Source organism: Suncus etruscus, chromosome 6 (assembly GCF_024139225.1).
Source record: "Suncus etruscus isolate mSunEtr1 chromosome 6, mSunEtr1.pri.cur, whole genome shotgun sequence".
Lineage (NCBI taxonomy): Eukaryota > Metazoa > Chordata > Mammalia > Eulipotyphla > Soricidae > Suncus > Suncus etruscus.
The window spans coordinates 77475230-77497493 of record NC_064853.1 but is presented as its reverse complement, the minus strand read 5'-3'; the positions used below and the strand labels follow the sequence as shown (position 1 = coordinate 77497493).

Sequence of the window (22264 nt, the reverse complement as noted above, 5' to 3'; positions counted from 1 at the left end):
TAAAAATTACCACTTAAGGCTTTGAGGAATAGAACAGGATTACAAAGCATGTTCTTTATAAAATGACTGAAAGGTTTCTGGCCTAGGAAAAAATGGACATTTATTTTACTTGATTTTTTTTTGGGGGGGGGTCACACCCAGCAGCACTCAGGGGTCACTCCTCGCTCTACACTCACAAATTGCCCCTGGCAGGCACTGGGGGACCATATGGGATGCCGGGATTTGAACCACTGTCCTTATGGACATAAGGCAAATGCCTTACCTTCATGCTATCTCTCCAGCCCCTATTTTACTTGATTTTAATTCAAATATTGTAAGTTAGTTACTCTAACAAATAATTGGGGAGAAAATTATGAAGGGGAAAGAGTTAAAAAGAAAAATAGATGTTAAAAACATCATAATCTGCAAGCAACCAGTTTTTATTTAGGAAAAAGAACAGGATCTTTGCTGGGGCAGGACTATATTTCCAAGTATAGACTTGTAAGTAGGCCCTGGTTTAATTTTCAGCATCCACATAATTCCTTTCACTAACTCTTAGAGTGTGTTCTGCCTCTCCCCCTCCCCAAATTAAAGAGAGTTTGGGGAACTGTGTGCAGGGCATTAGCCAAATGTAAACTCAAATACCTCAATTCCTATACTATCCAGTCCTAAGAACAAGGCTTCTTTCAGGCTTGTGGAGTTATAGAACTTGTCTTCACATCTAGGTTGCTTGGCTCCAGTTTTTTCTACATTATTTATCTATTTTGGATTGTATTTTTCTGATGGTGTGTGTGGTACATCCAATAGTGCTCTACACTCAGGAATCAGTCCTGATTGTGTTTAAGGCACCATATGGGATAATAGGTATTGAACTTGGGCCAGCATCATGCAAGACAAGTGCCATACTTGATATACTGTCTAGCTCCCTCCTGTTCTCTCCTTGCCCACTCCTGCCTTCTAGTACTAGGGTCTTAATATAGTATGTCTTTCCCCTTAGCACCAACCCCAAAAGATTGCTAACATCTCTCTCTATGGATACTCAAAAGTGGATTCCTCAGATAGGAGGGGCTCCAGCAATGCATGGAAGAGGAGTACATACTAGGCAGACCTCAAATCTACTGGATACCTGATAAATTGAGATTTAATTGAAAGCCCCTTAAAGAAGGTGGTATGTGACATGGTCAATTATCAGACTCTAAAGGAGCTGTGTTCCTGCCTTACAAACACCCCCTTATCTCTACCTACTAAGTCCATAGCAGCTAAAACCTAGTTTTTCTTATTAGAGAGGTTGATACATAATAAAAAAATAAATATTCCTTATCATTAACTCAGAACTAGGTCAGAAGATGACGAGTTTATAGTAATGTCTTTGGAAACTAGTTTCCAGCACTCCCTAAGCAGGTCATTTCAGCTAAGATGGAAGTCTGAAACAATTTCTGAGAGAGGAAACACCAATCTTTGTCCTATGTGAGAAATCTACAGTGGACTCTAGTTTGAGAAGAAAAATCTTTATTCAGCAGAGATGCCTTGGACTGAACAGGCTCCAACAGCAGGTGTTTCATGAGCACAACCTATCCAAAGCGGTTTCTCAGCAGGAAGATCAGGGTAACAACAATCAGGCTAATTGCACATAAATCCCAGTAGGGTCCAAGGATATTGTCGAATTGTATCCATTTCCAACTGTTTGTAAACTGCAGCAAGTGGCATGTGTCAAAAAAATTGAAAAGAAGGAAGAAAGTTAAAAAGAAAGAAAGACAAAGCAAAAACACAAAAGAAAATTAATGAGAAAGAAAGGGAAAAAAAAGAAAAGAAATACAAATTTGTCAACCTATTCAGCACCATTACCCACCACCCAAAACCCTTTGGATATTGAGCCTACTTGAGACACTTACATTAAGAAACAGAATATCTTTGAGTATGTGTACAGTTTCCAGCTTTATGAGGGCCAAGAATACAGGTATATGAGCATCTGGACTAGTTTGAGCTGCCTTATCGTATAATCTCTTGGCCAAATGAGCATCCTAGAAACAGAACAGCACAGGCTCAGATTATTTTAGAGGAAACTGAACAAAACCTTTGAGAATAACATAACTTTATTTTTGTGGGAAGAGTGATTCCCCAAAGACATTCACGACCTATAACTAGGAACCTATGAACATATTGTTACATAGTAAAGGGTACTATTAATGTAATCAAGAATGCATACACATGATGAGGAATGTCCTAGATTATCCAACAGACAATATAATTCAAGTATTCTAGAAACAAAGATTTTTTTGTCTTATTTTGTTTTTGTTTTGTTTTGTTTTGTTTTGGGGTCATACCCAGTGGCGCTCAGGTTACTCCTGGCTCTGTGCTCAGAAGTCAACTCCTGGCAGGCTCAGGGAACAATATGAGATGCCGGGGATCGAACCCCCATCTGTCTCATGTCAGCTACATGCAAGGCAAATGCCTTACCGCTGTGCTGTCACTCCGGCTCCAGTTTTGTTGTTGTTGTTGTTGTTTGTTTGTTTGTTTTAGAACCAAAGATTTTCTCAGAGCTGAAGACAGAACAGAAATGTCAGACTGATGTGGTATATAAAAATCCAGATATTCCATTTATGGGAATGACTTAGCCTGAGATTATTGTATGGGTCACAAAGAAAAAATGAAGAGGTGAATAAGTAGTCAACAAAAAGATGGGACCTTTATTCATACAAGTACAAAAAAATGAATTTTCTCAAAACAAAAGAACTTCAAAGAAGATTTTTCCCTCTAACCTATTTTAAGGTACATAGTCTTGAATTAAATTTTGAGATCCCACACAGAGGATCCAGACAAATTGACCCAGAGTTCTGACTTATGGAAACAATGAACCAATACTATTTTTAAGACACTAAATTTTTTTAGGTAAAAAAGCAAAGAGATTTAATTATTTAATATCAAGATGGGCTACCACTAGGCAATCATGTGAAATTTTGGCCTAAAGGAAAGATACAGAGAGCTTTAAATAATATACCTAATAATATAGCATACTTGTGGGACAAAGGGGAGAAGAGCAAAAAATGGGACTTCTTGATTGGTTATGTGGTGACAATACACTGAGCTACAGTGAGGTAGGAGTGGCACAATACAGGGTTTGGTGGGGGACTCTTGTTGCTAGAAATCTTTGTGGTGTATACATTCTGTTTTAGGTCCTGTAGAGACATTTTTTAATCTACTAATTGTTTCTATGGCCCTGCTCCCTTTCTTACCTAGGTAACAGGTTGTTTTGGGCCCTTCTATTTGACACTGGTCTGCTTCTTGATTTATGACCTGTTCACTTTTGCTCATTTCTCAGAATGGGCCACTCAGATCTCCCTGGCTTCCTGGGCTTAGCTACCTGCTTATATTTCTACAGTAACTTTCCCATCACTATAAGAATACACCAAGAGGGCTGGAGAGATAGCATGGAGGTAAGGCATTTGCCTTGCATGCAGAAGGTTTGAATCTCGGTATCCCATATGGTTCCCCAGCCTGCCTGGAGCAATTTCTGAGCATAGAGTAGCCCCTGAGTACTGCTGGGTGTGATTTATGTGTGTTAATTTTGTAGCCTGCCACCTTGCTATATGAGTCTATTGTTTCTAGAAGCTTTTTGGTAGAGTCTTTAGGGTTTTCTAAGTAGAGTATCATGTCATCTGCAAACAGTGAGAGCTTGACTTCTTCCTTTCTTATCTGGATTTCCTTGATATCTTTTTCTTGCCTAATCGCTATAGCGAGTACTTCCAGTGCTATGTTGAATAGGAGTGGTGAGAGAGAACAGCCTAAGACACTAAATTTTTGATAATTTGTTACCTACAGCTATGAGAAACTCTGATAATCTTTAGAGTTTTCTCATATACTCCTTGGATTAGACTTTGGGTTTAAACATTGGGTTTAAACTGTACTAAGAGCACAAATAGTAGCAATCATTGACAGTTCATGTTTTCTTCTTAGAGCTTGTCATATCTGAAATGACAGAATATAAGTCAGAGGCAGAGATTGATTTGACCAGCTGAGGTTTTTATTGGGGGGGCAGTTCTGTGTGAGGTCTGTTTCACAGAATTTCACTTACCCTAAGTCAGCAACAGGATTCTACAACTAGCACCTGTAGGAAAAAGTGTAGGGCTAGAGAAGGCTGATGTGTCCTTGGTTAGGTTGTAAATTCATCAGCATCCCTGCAAACAGGTCACCTGGGGGCTTGCCATGGTCAGTCCTCATGACTTTTCATATGGGCTGACATCTTGCTATTTTTCTGCAGTTACTCCTCATGACTTATGGTCTGGGACAGTGGTCCTCAAACTATGGCCCGCGGGCCACATATTGTATTTGTATCTGTTTTGTTTCTTCATTGCAAAATAAGATATATGCAGTGTGCATAAGAATTCGTTCATAAGTTTTGTTTTTACTATAGTCAGACCCTCCAATGGTCTGAGGGACAGTGAACTGGCCCCCTGTTAAAACAGTTTGAGGACCCCTGGCTGGGATAACATCCCATTTTTCTTTCCTGGATCCAACCTTTATCTGGTGTCTTCAATCCTGACTGGCCCTGTCTCCTAGTGGAGATAGGGACTGCCTGATTGACCCCTGCAAGCCTTACAAAAATAATTTTCGTATATTATATATCATGTCTTAGAGACAAAAAAACTTAGACTATCTGTTTACCTTTGAATTTCCAGCACTTAAAAAACTGAGTACATAGTCTTTGATTATTTATATATATTTTTTACTTTTTTTTTTTTTTTTTTTGGTTTTTGGGTCACACCTGGCAGCGCTCAGGGGCTACTCTTGGCTCTATGCTCAGAAATTGCCCCTGGCATATGGGATGCGGGATTTGAACCACCGTCCTTCAGCATGCAAGGCAAAAGCCCTACCGCTATGCTATCTCTCTGATCCCTCTTTGATAATATATAAAGAAGGAATAAATTATCTTGGTTTTCAGATATATATATATACATACATATATATATACATACATACATACATATATATATATAAAACACATCATCTTTTCCTTTTTTAAGGGGATATTTTTTACTTTATTTAAAGAAAATGCATCATGGGGCTGGCGAGGTAGCGCTAGAGGTAAGGTGTCTGCATTACAAGCGCTTGCCAAGGAAGGACCCGGTTTGATTCCCTGGCATCCCATATGGTTCCTCCAAGCCAGGGGCGATTTCTGAGCGCTTAGCCAGGAGTAACCCCTGAGCATCAAATGGGTGTGGCCCCCCAAAAAAGAAAGGAAATGCATCACATAGTTGACATGGTTGATCATAATACAATTGTTTCCAGATCAGTGAAAGCAAAGTTATTGAAAAAAATAGAAAAATAGAAACTAAAAAGGAAGTTAAAAGAAAAAGTACAGCAGCAAGCACATTTTTGAAAACTATTGTATCTCCAATGAAGTCTTGAATAAAATGTCAGAAGGTTTAGTAAGCTCTTGTTAACTGTCTACTCTGTCAAATTGATGTGTTCCTTTAGGAATGACAGCATTCAGCCAATGAAGTTGTCCAGAGATTCAAAGCACTATTACTGATCCTAAGACTTTAAGGATATATACTCAGCTGCCAGATCTCCTGGAAGAAGGAAAATATGGGAGAGAGTACACGCAATCACTCCCAAAAGCTCTGGTGATATCAGCCCTTCAAAAAACCAGCGTAACTGAAGTGTGTCAGATTGTTGTCCCAGAAAGGAAAATCATAGAGCATGATGGATGAGGAAGTCATTGGGAAAACAGTATTCTGGGTGTTGGAGGCAGCAGACTTGGCTTCAGCAGGGCAGAGGGTGGGAGGTTGGCCCAACCTTTCCCAAGTTGATCAGCTTTTTGCTGTGTAGGTTAATGTACCCATGATCTTTCATGGCTCAATTTACGTTTTGTTGGAGAAAAAGGTCTCTAGAGCTGGCCCAGTTCAAACACTGATTTTTTTTTCCTTTTAAGTTATGTCATGCAGGTAAAAAAATTTTTTTTCTCCTCCTACTACTAATTTTTTTTGGGCCACACCTGGTTGGTTACTCTGGCTATGCGCTCAGAAATAGCTCCTGGCTTAGGGAACCATATGAGATGGGGGGGGGGGGGAGGATCCAACCTCAGTCCATTCTAGGCTAGGGCTGGCAAGGCAAACGCCCACTCCAGGTCTAGTTTTTGTTGTTGTTGTTGTTGTTGTTTTCAAACATAGTAATGAAAAGGCTAGATGAAATTGCTTTCAAAGTTGAAATACACTAGACAACCCCAGGATTGTGCTTTAGCTGCTTGTGCATTATTTTCAACCTAAGAAAAAGAGTATTTTTCACAATTTTCTATCATTCAGTATCACTTGGTCTTCCTCCAGCTCCCAGACCAGGTCCTTTACATTGGACCCCGAACAGGCCCAATCACTGTTAATCCTCAAAACCTGTTCCAAACTTATTTTTTTGGGTGATGTCATCTTACAGCTATGTCCTGGCTCATCATTTCTTACATTTTTCTTAAATCTTTGTGTTATCACATATGTCAGAAAGAGAAATTCCTACTTAAAATACTTAAAATTTAAAAGAAAAAAAACCCTGGAAAACGGAGAAAATTAATCTGTAAAAACTGGAATCTGTGTCTCAAATTCCACAAATTCAGAGGGTGCTCATTTGAATATATCCAGGCAGGACCCCAGTCCAGCATTTCAGGCATGACCATTCATGATAACACTCCAGAAAATAAAGTGGTGGCCTTAAGAAACAGCCGGAATTGACCTGGAGCCTGGCACATGTGCCCGTATTTTAATTACGATTAGACCAGGCCGCGGGCAAACTCCCTTGGTTTTCTTTTGCTTTATCTGGCTTTTCAATTCTTCGCCATAGGCAAACCCCTTTGGCTTTCGTCATGCTAATGTTAAGAGGCTTCAGCCTCCTGACTACAGGCAAAGATCCCATTTTTTTCTTATGCCATTTTAGCTTCAGTGTCAAAATCTAATTGTTCCCCATTCTTTTGTTTCCATTGTTACCCCATTCTTTGTCAGCCCTTCTGATTTACTACCCTTGTTAATAGCCTCCTGGACCTCCCCAGGGAGCCCAGAAAGAGGATTGATTATAAAAGCAGAAGGAAAACTAATAAAGCTACTTATAACTACAACCAGTCTACAACCGGCTCATGCTTTCAGGCTTTGTGCACCAGGTATACCCCACATTGCTGGCCAATACAATAGTAACTTGCAGCTTGCAACAGTGAAGTTACCCAGCATCAGAAAAGCAAACGGATGTTCAGGGGGAAACAACTTGGTCAATATCACAGTGATCTGTTCTTAATTTAGCCATAGTTACTGATTTATTTCCTCAGCTACAAACAGCACACTTGAGTAGCTTATTTTATATTAACGACATATTGAGAGATACCCAGGAAGCGGGATGTACTTTCTTCTTGCCCAGGAAGCCTCACAGTTCTCAGTGGTATTTGGTGAATTTAAAATTCTTGAAAAGGTCCAGAGAAAACAATTCCTTTGACTAAAGTACAGTGGGTAGGGCGTTCTCCTTGCATGTAGTTGACCCAGGTTCAGTCCCTGGCATCTAACATGGTCACTGGAGCCTGCCAGGAGTTAATTCTGAGTGAGAGCCAGGAGTAATACCTGAGAAACACTGGGTATGGCCCCAAACAACAACAAAATCAATGTTATTTAGAAAAAAATTATTCTCCCCCAATTTTTTTTTACCTGATTGAGGTTCTGTGATTTCAATATAGTTAATAATAGTTTCTCATACAAATAATTCCAGTACCGAATCCCTCCCCCTCCCCAGGACCCAAAGTCCCTCTCATTAACTCACTTGTATGAATCAATTTTTTTTGTTGTGTTGACTTTGGTCCTCTGTTATTACCTTACTATGAAGTTTAGTCCCACATATGAGGGGGTTCCAAAGGATTTCTTCTTACTAAGAATATTTTTAATAATGACCAGAGTTTACTAAAATAGTTCACAGTACATCAAATCTACTCTCTGATGCATTTGAGTTTATGTTGTTTATCTATGAGTTTATTTTTAAATTCATGAAAACTAATCAATAGACTTTACTTAAGTATTATTCCTAATTAAAACATTAGGTGTGCCAAAATACTGCCCAATGTTCAAATCATCATAATAATTTCTTATAATTCAAAGATACAGAATTTATCTAGCAATAAATTATCAGATTTATGAGAATTGTTCAATTATTTATGATATAGGAGTGTTCTATTCCTAAATCTTAGAGTTTAAAAATGAAAACATATATTGGTTCAGAAATAGTTTCCTTGAATTATTTATTTTTCCTTATTGTAAATATAACTTTAATTAGGGAAAACCTTGAAAATTAGCAAATAAAACTCATCATAATTTTACAGTAATGAATACTGATAAAATCATACATATATCCTTCTAATATTCCAACATTTTGTATTTGAGACATACTGACTACACTCAGAATATACTCTTGGTTTCGACTTTTAAAAATCACTCCTAGTGGAGTTGGGGGATCATGTGGTGCTAGGGATTGAACTTGGTTTTATTTTGTTTTGTTTTGTTTTGCCACACCTGGTGGCACTCAGGGGTCCTGGCACTCAGAAATCACTCCTGGCAGGCTCAGGGGATCTTATGGGATGCCAGGGACAAACCTAAGTCGGCTGCATGCAAGGCAAATGCCCTACCACTGTGCTATTGTTCCAGCCCTTGGGGATTAAATTTAGGTTGGCCTCTGCAAGACAAGTGCCTTATCCACTATATTATCTTTCTAGCCCTAACATTTGGGCATTTATTTATTCATGCAAATACATTTTTAGAAAACGTCCATTTTTTGCTTCTTAACCTTATAATGTGTTTCAATATATATGTGTGTACATACATACATACATACATACATACATATATATATATATATATATTGAATATACCATGCTCTAGGAAATTCCTTTCTTCTATAATATCCTTTTTTTTTTTGGTTTTTGGGCCACACCCAGCAGTGCTCAGGGGTTACTCCTGGCTGTCTGCTCAGAAATAGCTCCTGGAAGGCACAGAGGATCATATGGGACACTGGGATTCAAACCAACCACCTTTGGTCCTGGATCGGCTGCTTGCAAGGCAAACGCCGCTGTGCTATCTCTCTGGGCCCCCTCTTCTATAATATCCTTTTAACGGTTGCATAATATTTTATAATGATGACTAACACATTAAGTATTTATTAAAGTAAACAAAGATAATCATCAATGCCATTTAAATTTCGTTACAACTTTTAAAGGGTAGATATTATTCATTCCATTATAAAAATAAACAAGATAAAGTCCAGAATGGTTACTTCATTCACCCAAATTCATATGCTTTGTAAGTTACAGATTTAAATCCATAGTCTGTTTCTAGATTTCTCACTTAACCAAGGGGTCATGAAATGCATAAAGAGATTGTATAACATGGTTGGTTAACTGATCTTTATCCTTAACATTGATGGCTTACTCTTTTACATGTCTTTTGTTTGTTTGTTTGTTTGTTTTGGTTTTTGGATCACACCCAGAGGGCTCAGGGGTTACTTCTGGCTCCACTCTCAGAAATTGCTCCTGGTAGGTGCGGGGGACCATATGGGATGCCGGGATTCGAACCAATGACCTTCTGCATGAAAGGCAAATGCTTTACCTCCATGCTATCTCTCAGGCCCCAAAGACCCACATAGGTGGGAAAACTTCCCCCTACCCAATGGGGGTGGTCATAATTTTCGCAATAAATACTGCAGTTTTGGTTGGTCTCTTGCTCTGGGAAGAGGTCCTGGGATATGTGTCTGGTTTGAATTATTTTCTGCAGCAGCTCCTGCTCCAGATTTGCTTCCTGGATTTGGTCTGTGGAGCCATTTATATATCAGCATAAGGAGTTTACTTAAATGTCTTCTATTTTGGTTATTTAGGTTTTGTTTGTTCATTTGTTTTGTAATAAAACTATACATACAAAATATTTCTCATTACATTATATCATAGAAGCTTATTTCAAAACAGATCATATATAAAAAACCATTTTTAAGTTATGCATATTTTGTCCTGTCATATTTTTCGAGAGAGTCATTTAAAATACCTAGCTTTGGCTTTGATTTTAATTTTGGGGCCACATTTGGCAGTGCCCAGGGACTGTTTCTGTCTCTTCTATACTTAAAGATTACTCTTGGCAATGCAAAGAGAATAGGGTGCCAGGGATGAAACCTGGGTTGGCCACATGAAAGGCAAGCTCGCTACTCACTGGACTATCTCTCCATTCTATCAAACTTTATAGTCAGAGAGTTAGAGCAGTTAGAGAGTTAAAGCACTTTCTCTTGTGTGTAGCCAATCCTGATTTTCTGCCTGGTACCACATGTTTCTCCAAGCATTGCTAGATGCATCCCTGATGCTTCTTGATTCAGGATGACCCTGGTAATCCTGAATACTGTAAGGCTATATCAGTATTCTTGGGCTGTCACATTGATCCACTGTCCTGGTTGACCATGGATTGCTGGGAGTGACTCCTATGTCTCCTGTGACTCCTGTTTTCTCCTTTTCTCAGTTAACCAAATAAATAAATTAAACATTTTAAAATATGGAACTTGCACTTATTCTTTGCAGAAAATGATTCTATTCTAGTGTTTAAAAGTTCAGCTCTAACACTCCAAACCAGACAAATGAGAAATAAAAACTATTTCATGACATAATTTTTTATTTTCGACAGGCATATATATATACATTATTCAGTGGATATGGTTTTATTTTCTCTGCAGGATCCAAAAATCTATTTTTTTGTACATCTAGCTACATATATTTTAAACTCATTTCCAAAAGATAATTTCCTTTACCTTTTTATCTTAAATTAGAATAGACTTCCTACTCATTACAACATCCCTGCTTGTTTCCATTTCAAAAAATTGTCCTGTATTTTATACTCCATTTCACACGAACATTTTATAATAGAACTTGAGAGAGTTCATTTCTCCACAGGAATCTTCCCTTTTACACATGTTTATAGCACTTGACTGTGAGTAACATGTCTGTGCTGTTCTGGGCTCTCACTACACAACGGACATTATTCCTTTCACAGTAGACTAAACTCCTTGAAGGTTGTCATCTTCTTATTGTTTCCCTAGAAATAAGCAGAGTGTTCCCTGACACAGAACAAGCTCTTGACAAATACTGAAGTCAAAAGATGAATTAATGAAAATCAATGCACAGCACCATGGGGGTGGTAAGAGAGAGAGAAAGAGAGAAGAGAGACAGGAAAGTGGAGAGAAGAATGGAGAGAGAGGAGAGAGGAGAGGAGAGAGGGAGAGAGTGGAAAGAGAGCAGAAAGTGTTGAAAGAGGAGGGAGGGGAGGGGAATGGTGCTAGGAATTGAACCAGGTCTCATGCACAAAGGCATGCACTTTGTTCCAATACAATATCCCTGACACTAGGGTAGTTTAGAAACATCTATTTCAAATCTGCATGCTAATTTGAGAGGTTCTAGAAGGGATATATTGCAGCATTTTTAGGGGGCGGGGATGCCCATACCCAGCAGTGCTCAGGGTTACTCCTGGGTTACTCAGGGGTCACTACTGAGGACTCAGTGGACCAGGGATGGAATCTGATTCTGCTGCTTACAAGACAAGCACCCTACTCACTGTACATACTATCATTCCCACCCCATTGTAGCTATTCTTTTATTTTTGATTTTGGGTCACACCTGGCTGCACTCAGGGGTTACTCCTGGCTCTACATTCAGGAATCGCTCCTGGCAGGCTCGGGGGACCAATGGGATGCCGGGATTTGAACCACCGTCCTTCTGCGTCTAAGGCAAACGCCTTACCACTGTGCTATCTCTCCGGCCCCACTGTAGCTATTCTTAAAAGGTGTTCTGGTTTTTAATTGTTAAAAATGCAAAATATTTCAATGTTAATATGTACCAAAAATACTTTTGTGAAAGATATGTAAGCCAATATGGTCAAAATAAAAATTATATAAAATAATGAATATTAAACTAATTAACAGTAAAACATGCAAAATATTATTCCAGCAAAAAAGATGAGGATTCAGTTTAAGGTTCAGTTCAGGGTCTGGAATCAAGGGAGTAAAGGAAATAATAGCCTAGCAAACCATTACTGTCAAAGGAGAATTTTGAATGTTAGAGTAAGACATCAAGTAAGAAATATGGTACCTTCATTTGGTAATAAAAAGGTCTAAATTAAAAGGCATTGGTGGTGGGAAGGTTGCATGGGTGAAGGGGGGGTATTCTTTTTTTTGTAATCATAGTGCTTATATAAAGATAATATATAAAAATTTAAAAAAATAGAAGAATTACACACTAAAAAACAAAAAAGGTCTAAGATGGTGTGTTTATGTGTGTGTGTATGTGTGTGTGTGTGTGTGTGTGTGTGTGTTTAGAGAGTAGGTAAAGTTGAGAGGTTATTCCTTTATCAAGAATAACTGTTGCTGTGGGGGACAAGAAAAAAAAACTGCTGGGACCAGCATGATAGCACAGCAGGTAGGACATTTGCTTTTCACGCTGCATGTAGCCAGCCCAGGTTCTATCCTTAGCATCCGATGTTTTCCTCTGAGCCTGCCAGGTGTAATTTCTCATCACAGAGCCAGGAGTAATACCTTGTGTGCTGATCCCACATGGTCCCATGAGCCCTGCCATGAATGATAAGCCCTGAGCTTAATAATAAGCCCTGAGTACCACTGGGTGTGAGCCCCAACCCAAAGTAAAGAAAACTGTTTGATATAGCAAGTAGGATAATTTTAATACCTGCTACAAATAAACCTTCACATTTCAGCAGCTTTTGATATTTCAATGTGGAATCCATAGTTTGTGGTGATTTTTTTTTCATGTGTAATTGGGAGATCTACATCCCTATTATTTTGTGATTTTGACATCTTCTAGAACAGTGGAGTCTTTTTTTTTTAATAGAAGGGGAAGAAACTAAGGGAAAGTTCCATCTACTTTCTACCTGCCATAGACCAGAATGTCACTCTTTCCTTTTACTTTCTATGGTGAAAACTAGTCAGATGAACTATAAGCCAGGTAGGAAATAGTTTCTGACTCACAGACACATCCAAGCAAGTTCTCTGTGAAACGAATCAAGAACTACAATATTTTTTGTTTGGGGGCCACACCTGGCAGTGCTCAGGAATTACTCTTGGATCTACATTCAGGGATTACTCCTAGCAGAGCTTGGGGAACCCAATGGGGTGCTGGGGATCAAATTTGGGTCAGCTGCATGCATGAAACTTTGTCTTTGATGGACAAGTTATTTCTGTCTCATATTTAATGAAAGAACCCTGGAATGGTGATCTGAGAATATCTTTATATCTCAGAGCAACCTTTACAACACTTTATGAATAATAAATTGAGCCTCTCTCACAATACAGAAAAAAAGGTGTGGTCAGGAAGGCATGAGAAATGATTCTTGTTCAAGTTATATTTTTAAGAGTTTTGTAGCAATTTATTAATATAGGGCTTATACATTTAAATTAGATCAGACCCGCTTCCAATTTTCTCCCAAGTATTACTTTGTGTTTCCTAGAACAACCATAGAAACAGTTCCACAAGTTTAAGTTAAGAAGCTAATAGAGAGAGAGAAAGATGCAGAATTATTTCACTCATCTATGGGTTTTAAGAAAAATGAAAGACATTTTTGCAATAATTCTCAGAGACAAAAGAGATGAGGGCTGGAAGGTCCAGCTCACGACATGAAGCTCACCATGAAGAGTGATGAGTGCAGTTAGAGAAATAACTACATTGCGAACTATCCTAACAATATGAATGAATGAGGGAAGTAGAAAGCCTGTCTAGAGTACAGGAGGGGGTGGGGTGGGGAGGAGGAAGATTTGGGACATTGGTAATGGGAATGTTACACTGGTGAAGGGGGATGTTCTTTACATGACTGAAACCCAACTACAATCATATTTGTAATCAAGGTGTTTGAATAATATATTATTTAAAAAAAGGAGCTAATTGAACTTAATCTGAAGTCAGACATTGGGCAATGAGATGTTTCTCAGTGAAGATATTAAAATAATTTCCCTTCATCACTGTGTCCCAAGTTCCTTTCCTGAAGACAAATAAGTATGACTGTGACCTGTTTTTAAGATGAGATGATATCCCCACCTATATCAGGGGGTTTTAGTGGCAGGACCACTTCCTTATGGTGCTTATTATGGCAATGATGGTCAGACAGAGCTCAAACTCAGGACTTTTGTATACACAAAGTAGACACTCCATTGCCTAAGCTGTTTTCCAAAGCTCTTTGATCCTTATTTTTAATTTTTATTTTATAATTCTTATTTTACTTTTTTTGTCAGAAGGGCTTGAATACAGCAGGATTTAGACAATCTGATTCCACACCACACCTTTTGGATTTGTAGAGAAATCCTGGTAATGAAACATATCTTTCCCTCAGGTTTATGTGAGGATTAGGTACTAAGAAGATTGAAAAAAAGCTTAATGATTTGATGAATTAAGAGCTCTGAAACCTTTTATTCCTAATCATCCTTTTCTTTTCTAGTGATACTTCTATTAACCATCTTTGGAACAAGATGTGGACTTTTAATTATCTACAGATTTATTTGAAGAATTAGAAAAGGTGGCATTCTCCTTGTTAATTGGCCTATGAGATAGCAAAATTAATAAAAAGAAACTCCATTTTTCCCTGGGTGCTAGGTTATTATATTTCTAATTGCTAACTAAATAAATTAATAAAGACAAAGAACAATACATTGGCCCCAGTTAAGGAAATCTAAAATTCTGTGACTCAGCCTGAGATTAAATGCTGCCCATCTGCCTGCACATGTAGCTACTTTCTATAGAAAAACAATAACTGTGACTGAGAAAGAATGATGAAAAGTAAACGATTCATGACTTTATAGGAATTCTGCCAGAAAGGAACAAAAATGTATAACTGACAGAAACTTCAAAGATGTTGCTTAAAATAGGTAAAGTAGGGGCCGGAGAGATAGCATGGAGGTAAGATGTTTGCCTTTCATGCAGAAGGTCGGTGATTCGAATCCCGGCATCCCATGTGGTCCCCTGAGCCTGCCAGGAGCGATTTCTGAGCATAAAGCCAGGACTAACCCCAGAGCGCTGCCCGGAGTGATTCCCCCCCCCCAATTAGGTAAATATATATGTTTAAAACCTATCTGACTTTTTGAAGAAGGAGCTCGGGACAGAGGGAGCTCAGGAGTGACACAAGGAGGAAAACCAACAGTTGGACATTTAGGCCTGGTGGGCAGTTACTGTCTCCAGTAGTCATTTGAGGGGCTCCTCTACACCACTGAGGACTAACCAAACTAGGCCTTTGGATTGAGGGTGAAGGTTTCTGGACCACTTAATCTTTCTAGGGCACATTTTTATTTCACAGGTGGGATCATTTTTATTGTTAGTATAGGTAATGCCCTTCTGACCATTATTATACATAATACACATTTTTATATTATAGATTTATAATGATGTATTAATTACAATAGTTATTATTATATTTTGATAAATAAATATATATTTTTTGGGGGGCACATCTGGCAGCACTCAGGTGTTACTTCAGGCTCTACATTTGAAAATTACTCCTGGCAGGCTCAGGGGACCGTATGGGATGCTGGGGATTGAACCTGGTTTGGCTTTGTGCAAGGCAAACATCCTTCCACTGTGCTCTGGGTCCCATTATTATATTTTTGCATAAAGAATGCACAAAAGCTTTCATCATATAGTTTCACTGAGTTCAAATTCTCTTTTGAACTCAAGTGCATTCTTGTCACAAAGGGCTTAACAACAGAGCCCTTTCACAAAACTGATTGTTGTTCTATCTCAAGTTTCAGGGCAGACTTTGTTGCTTGACAAATGTAGATGGGTGTAGTTGGAAAGGAGCAGGGTGTAGGTAAAAGACACTCCAAGCTATTCAACCTACCTCTATTCCATTCTGTCCCATTCTTTCTCTACTCCCACTAATTAAAAAGATAAAAGGTACTAGCAGTCCAGGGGGCTAAAGGTGGAGGTATGGGATGCATGCTGGGAACAGTGGCAGAGGGAAGTCAACACTGGTGGTGGGAATGCCCCAATTCACTGTCACTAAGTACCTTTCACTATGTGAAAGACTTGTAATTCACATTGATCTCAATAAAAATTATAAAACAGCAACAAAAACCCCACAAATGCTTATTCCTGCTGAGAACAGGTAAAAACAAATAGCATTTGAATATTTATTCTTTTTACTACATAAGATTGTAGAACTAGGGGTCAAGTGATGGCACAGTGATTCTGTGCTTCCCTTGCATGTGATCAACCTGGGTTCAATCCCCAGCATTCCTTATGTTTCCCTCAAGCAAACACCAAGCATACTCTCTGAGAGGGAAGCCAGGAGTAAGTTCTGAATATGGCCTGGTATACTCACCTATCCCCCCAAAAAAGATTATGACAAAGGCAGGCAACAGATCACAGGAAGACAATGATTGCAGCTTCTGTATTATTAGTACCTGAAATAAACCCTTAGCTTTAGTGGGCACCATGATCATGTTAGATAAGATACTCCCTACTAGTAATTCTCAATGACTAGCACAACTGTAAGAAAGAAGTGAATATTGTGAAACCATGAATGGCTTCATTTTTTTTGCTCCTTAAATGAAAATGGAATATAACAACTTAAATGTACTATATGCTTGAACACTAAGAACTATTCGATGCAAGCTCTATTCTTTCTCCACAAAACATGGAGTCAGACAGGACTGAGTTGAAATTCTGGCTCCACAACTGATGTACCAAATAGAAACCTCTCAACATTTCTATTTTTTTATGAAAAAATTTAGAATCTATTCAATGTTTTAAGTAATGGTGTTTCAAAGGGAACAGAACACATATTAAATGTGTTAATACCTGACTATATTATTATTATTGAAACTATATATAACTTTCTCCAGTAAGACCCCAATAGATTTTGTTTTTAATATACATAACCATCTAAGGGGTTTACCCAATATCTCCTTTATCATCATAATGAATATGTCTCATTTCAAATCAGGGATGGTCTCTTAAGAGTGGAAATCTGGGCCAGAGAGATAGCATGAAGGTAGGGCGTTTACCTTGCATGCAGAAGGACGGTGGTTCGAATCCTGGCATCCCATATGGTCCCCCGTGCCTGCCAGGAGCAATTTCTGAGCATAGAGCCAGGAGTAACCCCTGAGCACTGCCGGGTTTGACCCAAAAAACAAAACAAACAAACAAACAAAGAGTGGAAAGCCATTGTCTGTGTTCGGTCTAGATTGCTCAGCACTTGATCAATGTAAAAATGAGTGCTTCTTACAACATTCCTGGATTAATGTTGCAATGCAGATCTCATAATCCATTTTTACTTTATTGAGAGTTTGAGAGTAAACAGATATGGAAGGATGTGGAGACAGAGCCCACTGACATGACTAACAAAAGCCTGACTTTGTGAACTAAATTGGCCTATGTCAATTTATTCTACTCCTTGCACCAAAAATGGAGAAAATTCTTCATAGAGCTCATAGAAGGAAAGTAATAAGTTTTAGTAAAAGTACATAGGAGGTTCCTTTGGTCCTGGATCGGCTGCTTGCAAGGCAAACGCCTCATCTGTGCTATCTCTCCGGGCCCAAGGCAGGTAATTTTTAAAAAGTTAACTGGGTTCCCACATTAAAGTTCTTCCCCTCCAAAAAAGAAAGTACATAGGAGGCAGTGAACAAAATATTGATCTTTTCCCATCCTTCCTCTACAATGATGTTATCAATAAAACTCAAAACATTGATAAATTTTTCCTTCCCATTAAGCCATAATTAATGAGTAGGTTTGGATTACTACCAGCATCATTACCTTGGCAATACCTAAACCATGTTCATACATATAGGCCAGATTAAACATAGCTTGTGCACTGTGGTATTTGTCGGCTGCAATGCTGTAATGTGTAACTGCGGTTTGATAGTCTTTCTTAGTTCCATAGCCATAGTAATAGTAATCTCCGATTTTCACTCTAGCAAATACATTGCCTAATAGAAATATTAGAAAGAGAAGAATAAAAACTCACATGATTCATGTACAGTTCTTAGTACCTCAACTTAATGATCAGTATTAGATAGAAGTTATGAAATACATAATATTATACTCAGTACCAGCTGTGTTCATGGTAGAATAATTCCTATAGTACAAATTTAAGAACAGAAATGATGAATTTTGCCTTTTAATTTATTTTCTGAAGATAGGTTATCTTTTGCAAACTGGATCCAACACTTTCTGTTCTCAAGACTTTATTTCTAAAGCTTATTTTCCTATACTTCTAGTTTCTCTCTTTCCTAGATTAATTCCATCAGTCATTCAAATATATTTTGCAATCTTTCATGAAAAAATTAAATCCTTTCTTATCCAGATTTTTTCTCCTCAGAGGGAAGCCCCATGTTAGAACCTTCTGTTTTCTTTGTACCATCATTTAAAAAATGTGTTCTATACTCATCATCTCCAAGTTTTACTTCCTACAATTCTCCATCTGTATCAATCTGGCGTCCACCCCCCTCCTCCAAGAAATGATCACTTTCAAGGTGTTGATAACTTTCTGTACAGGCAAAAATCATTGATTATTCCTCTGTCTTTATCTTACCTCTCACTTAATATGTCTATCAGACTAATCACTTTTTTTTTCTGATAGCAGATATTTTCTTGATTTTCCTCTGGTCTCATAAACCTGTTTCAAACTGTGGCCTGACCTCTTTTCTGTGCAATGTTTCAGTGTTGAAAAGGCATTCAGGGCTTGATGATTTGACTGCTCCACCCTTTTATCCCTCCTTTATCTTCTTCTCTCTTATTATCTCCTCTTTTCTCTCTACTACTTTCCTATCTTAAATATTTCTCCAGGTGCTTATATCTAGTTCCACAGAAATTGGGGTTTGTTATTCCTATGAATATCTATAGTCTGTTTCTTTGCAGGACTTAGACTCCTCTTTTACTTTCTTGATTTCCCTAATTGGATTTCAAAACATCTAATAGTAAATTCTAACATAAATTCCTACTACTTCCTTCCCCAAACAAAACCATCTGTTTCTTTCTTATTTCAGTGCTAGCAGGCCATAAGCCTAGGATAATCACACCCAATTATTTTTTTCAGACTTCCACACCACCAAATTCAACAACAGGTTCTATTGCTTCCTTTCTGGGGACCAAAATTGGCAATGTATAGGGATTATTCCTGGTTCTGTGCTCCAGGTGGGACCACATCCAGTGCCAGAGCTGGAACTTGGATCTGCCCCATGCAGGGCAAATGCCCAAGCCCTGTTGTTTCTATCTCTTAACATATCTTTTTTTTTTTTTCCAAATCCTTTACCAATTAGTTCAAGCCTAGAATACAAAACCTCCAAAACATTCTTTCATCTTCATCTTTCAATTTATTTTCCATAAAATAACTAATATGGTCATCTAAAAATATAAAATCAAAGCACGTTATTAATATTTATAAAATCTTCCTCATGTTTCATTTGCACTTGTAATAGTTTTCAACCTTCTTCCCTAACCTCCTAGTTATGCCTGATCTGATCTGATCTGCTTTCCACCTCCCTGACTGGCTTTGTTACATTGTCATATTCTTTCCATATGCTTGAGCCTTCTTAATATTCCTTCAATGCGCCAACCTCATTCTAGTCTCAGAATCCCTGAATTAGATTCTTGAAATATCTCTGCTGGCATGTTTAGAATTTTTCTATTTTTTCATGTGACTTGTTTCTCATCCGTCTAACTGTAAATGCAATTTCTCTCCCAAAGCTTTTTCTCAGACCACCTTATCTAAAGCGCTACTCTTTATTAACTGTCTCATTTCCATGTTGGTTTTTTTTTGACAGCACATGTAAGTATTATCTTATTTGTTTCATTTATTCTTTTCCCTCACTTTCAAGAGGGAAAGACCTTTGAAGATCTTCATCAATGATCTAGTCCCAGAATCTAAAGAGGCAACTTAATAAATATTTATAGAATAAATGGCTAGCTGTAGGAAATTTTTTAGAAAATGCTTTCTTCTGGTAATATTACTTTTTAGGTACATGGATATATTCAAGGGTTTAAAAAAGTATTAGATTTTATTTTTAAAAAATACATTCGTTTAGATTTTTGAAAGTGACTTCAATTCTTTTTAGGGGCTCACGTTTCCATTTACTGAGACAATGCTAACTGACAAAATGAGAAAATGCTCATTTATGACATACATTTTGGCCCTGGCTAACGGCTCCTGCACAATCTACACTCTTTTGAAAAAGAAAGAAGTACTCCACATATTACTGTCTCAAAGTTATCAATAAGGCTATATGACTTCCAAAATTGTCTTTCCATTTGGACTAGAGAAATTTCTAAACTTAGTTGGATCTTATTTCATTTGGGGTCTAAAGTTCCTATAATCTTTTAAAATCCTTTATTAAATGTGCTATTAGGAGCTGGAGAGAGAGCAGAGTAAATAGGGTGTCTGCCTTATATGAGGTTAAGCCAGGTTCAATCTCCTATACTCCATATAGTCCCCCTAACTTTCCAGAATTGATTCCTGAGTACAGAGACAGGAGTAACCCCTGAATATCAGTGGGTTAAAAAACATTTTTAATAGAAAACTAATTTTTTGGGGGGGTCCATGTCCAACAGCAGTCAGAGGTTGCTCCTGGCTCTGTGCTCAGAAATCATTCCTGGCAGGCTTGGGAGACCTTATAGGATGCCAGGGATTGAACCAGGGTCTGTCTGAAGTTGGCTGCATACAAGGCAAAAGCCCTACCACTGTGCTATCTCTCTGGCCCCAAGGATACTAATTTTTACAGCAGGTAGGGTGCTTGCCTTGCACAGAGCCAACCCAGGTGTGATCTTTGTATCCCATGTTGTCCTCAGAGCACCGCTCAGAGTAATTCCTTTTGCAGAGTAAGCCCTGAGTACAACCAGGTTTGCTCCAAAACAAACAGAAAAGTGATACCAGAGTTATCTTAAGTACTTTTCTGAGTAGTATTAACTAACAAAGCTATTTTAGCTCTAAGAGTCACCAGTTATTAATATTTTCTTCTCAAGAACTTCAATGAACAGGCTGATCCAAATTTGATCTCTGGCATACCATATAGTCCCTCTTGACCTGCCAGGATTATCCCAACTGTAGAACCAAGAGTAAGCCCTGAGCATCTACTGTTTGTGGCCCCCAAATAAAAACAACAACAATGAATAGTCAGGCAACTAAGGGCAAGAACTTATAGAAATGGTGGTCAGGACAGGGAAGTCTAGGGGTTTGAATAAGGAGAAACCCTGAGATCCAAATACATCTTCTACTTGGGACAAAGGGACAAAACTTCTGTACATTTTTGAGCTTTCCAATTACTAAGCAGGACCCCTGAAGTCACTGAAAAAATGAGAAACCAGAAATGATGGCAAGATATGAATGTTGGTGAAGAGGTGGGCATTGGAACACCATATGACAGAAACTCAGCTACCAACAACTTAACTCTGTATCTCCCAGTGATATAATAAAAAAATTTTTAAAAGGACCCCACCCCACACACACACAAAAAAAAACAAAACCAAGAGAGAAGGCAATGACTAAGCAGGATCTCCAGAGAATTCAGCTTTGCCCTAATTCAATAGAGGGATTTGGGCCTTGTGACTATCCTGACAGGATCCCAGGGGATCACTGATAGCATAAGTAATATTCCCTTTGATTCCATAGTCTCAGGGAATTGGCCAAGTCCTGAGATTTAGCTTCCTCCTAATAAATAAGCAGCAACTGCTAGCAGCAGCATCCTCAGTGACTGAATGGAACCTGATTTCCTACCTTCAAGTGAGCCACTCAGCATCCAAGATCTTCTGGGACACTCAGGCCTGACCTCTCTAGTGACACATAATTATTTTTAGCAACCTAAATTTTTTTTTTAACAGTGAATCCTGTTTAATATTAATGAACCCTTTTTTTTTCAATGTCCCCTTTTCATGGTACAATTTCTACCTCATTTCCTGACTTGGAATAAACCTGTATTTGCTGTAAATGAGTTTATCTACTGTTGCTCTAAACAAGGTTCTTACTGCAGGTTAGAAAATATAGAATTTTTTAAAAAAGGAATTTCTCATTATAATTGCTTGAAAAGCTTATTGCTGTGTTGCCAGCTAAGCTGCATTTGAGAAGGCCCCTCTGTAAATTTTGTCCTCTACCATATTAGCATCATTCAGAATCATTTTAACCCCACTCACCTCATTTAGAAAAGGGATAATTGATCTCAAACTGAGATTCTTTAGGAAATTAAATTATATGTAAAATAGTTCTCTTACTGCAAGAATTATTAGTCACACATTTGAATGGCTAATGATTGCTTTAAAGATTCTCCT

General features: G+C 38.2%; 1 protein-coding gene across 3 annotated transcripts in view; it reads right to left on the bottom strand.

Moving 5' to 3' along the window:
- Positions 1 to 1550: 1550 nt before the first annotated feature.
- Positions 1551 to 22264, bottom strand: part of SEL1L2 (SEL1L2 adaptor subunit of ERAD E3 ligase) — a 118084-nt gene continuing 97370 nt past the window's right edge. Inside the window, exons 15-17 of one of the 3 annotated variants that reach the window (XM_049774353.1) lie at positions 17762 to 17934; positions 1872 to 2000; positions 1551 to 1670 (exon numbers count right to left, since the gene is read on the bottom strand). In XM_049774353.1, the coding sequence (XP_049630310.1) occupies positions 1551 to 1670; positions 1872 to 2000; positions 17762 to 17934 (422 nt within the window). Of the gene's footprint in view, positions 1671 to 1865; positions 2001 to 17761; positions 17935 to 22264 lie in introns of all 3 variants that reach the window. The other 2 variants (XM_049774355.1, XM_049774352.1) reach the window with 2 other exon arrangements.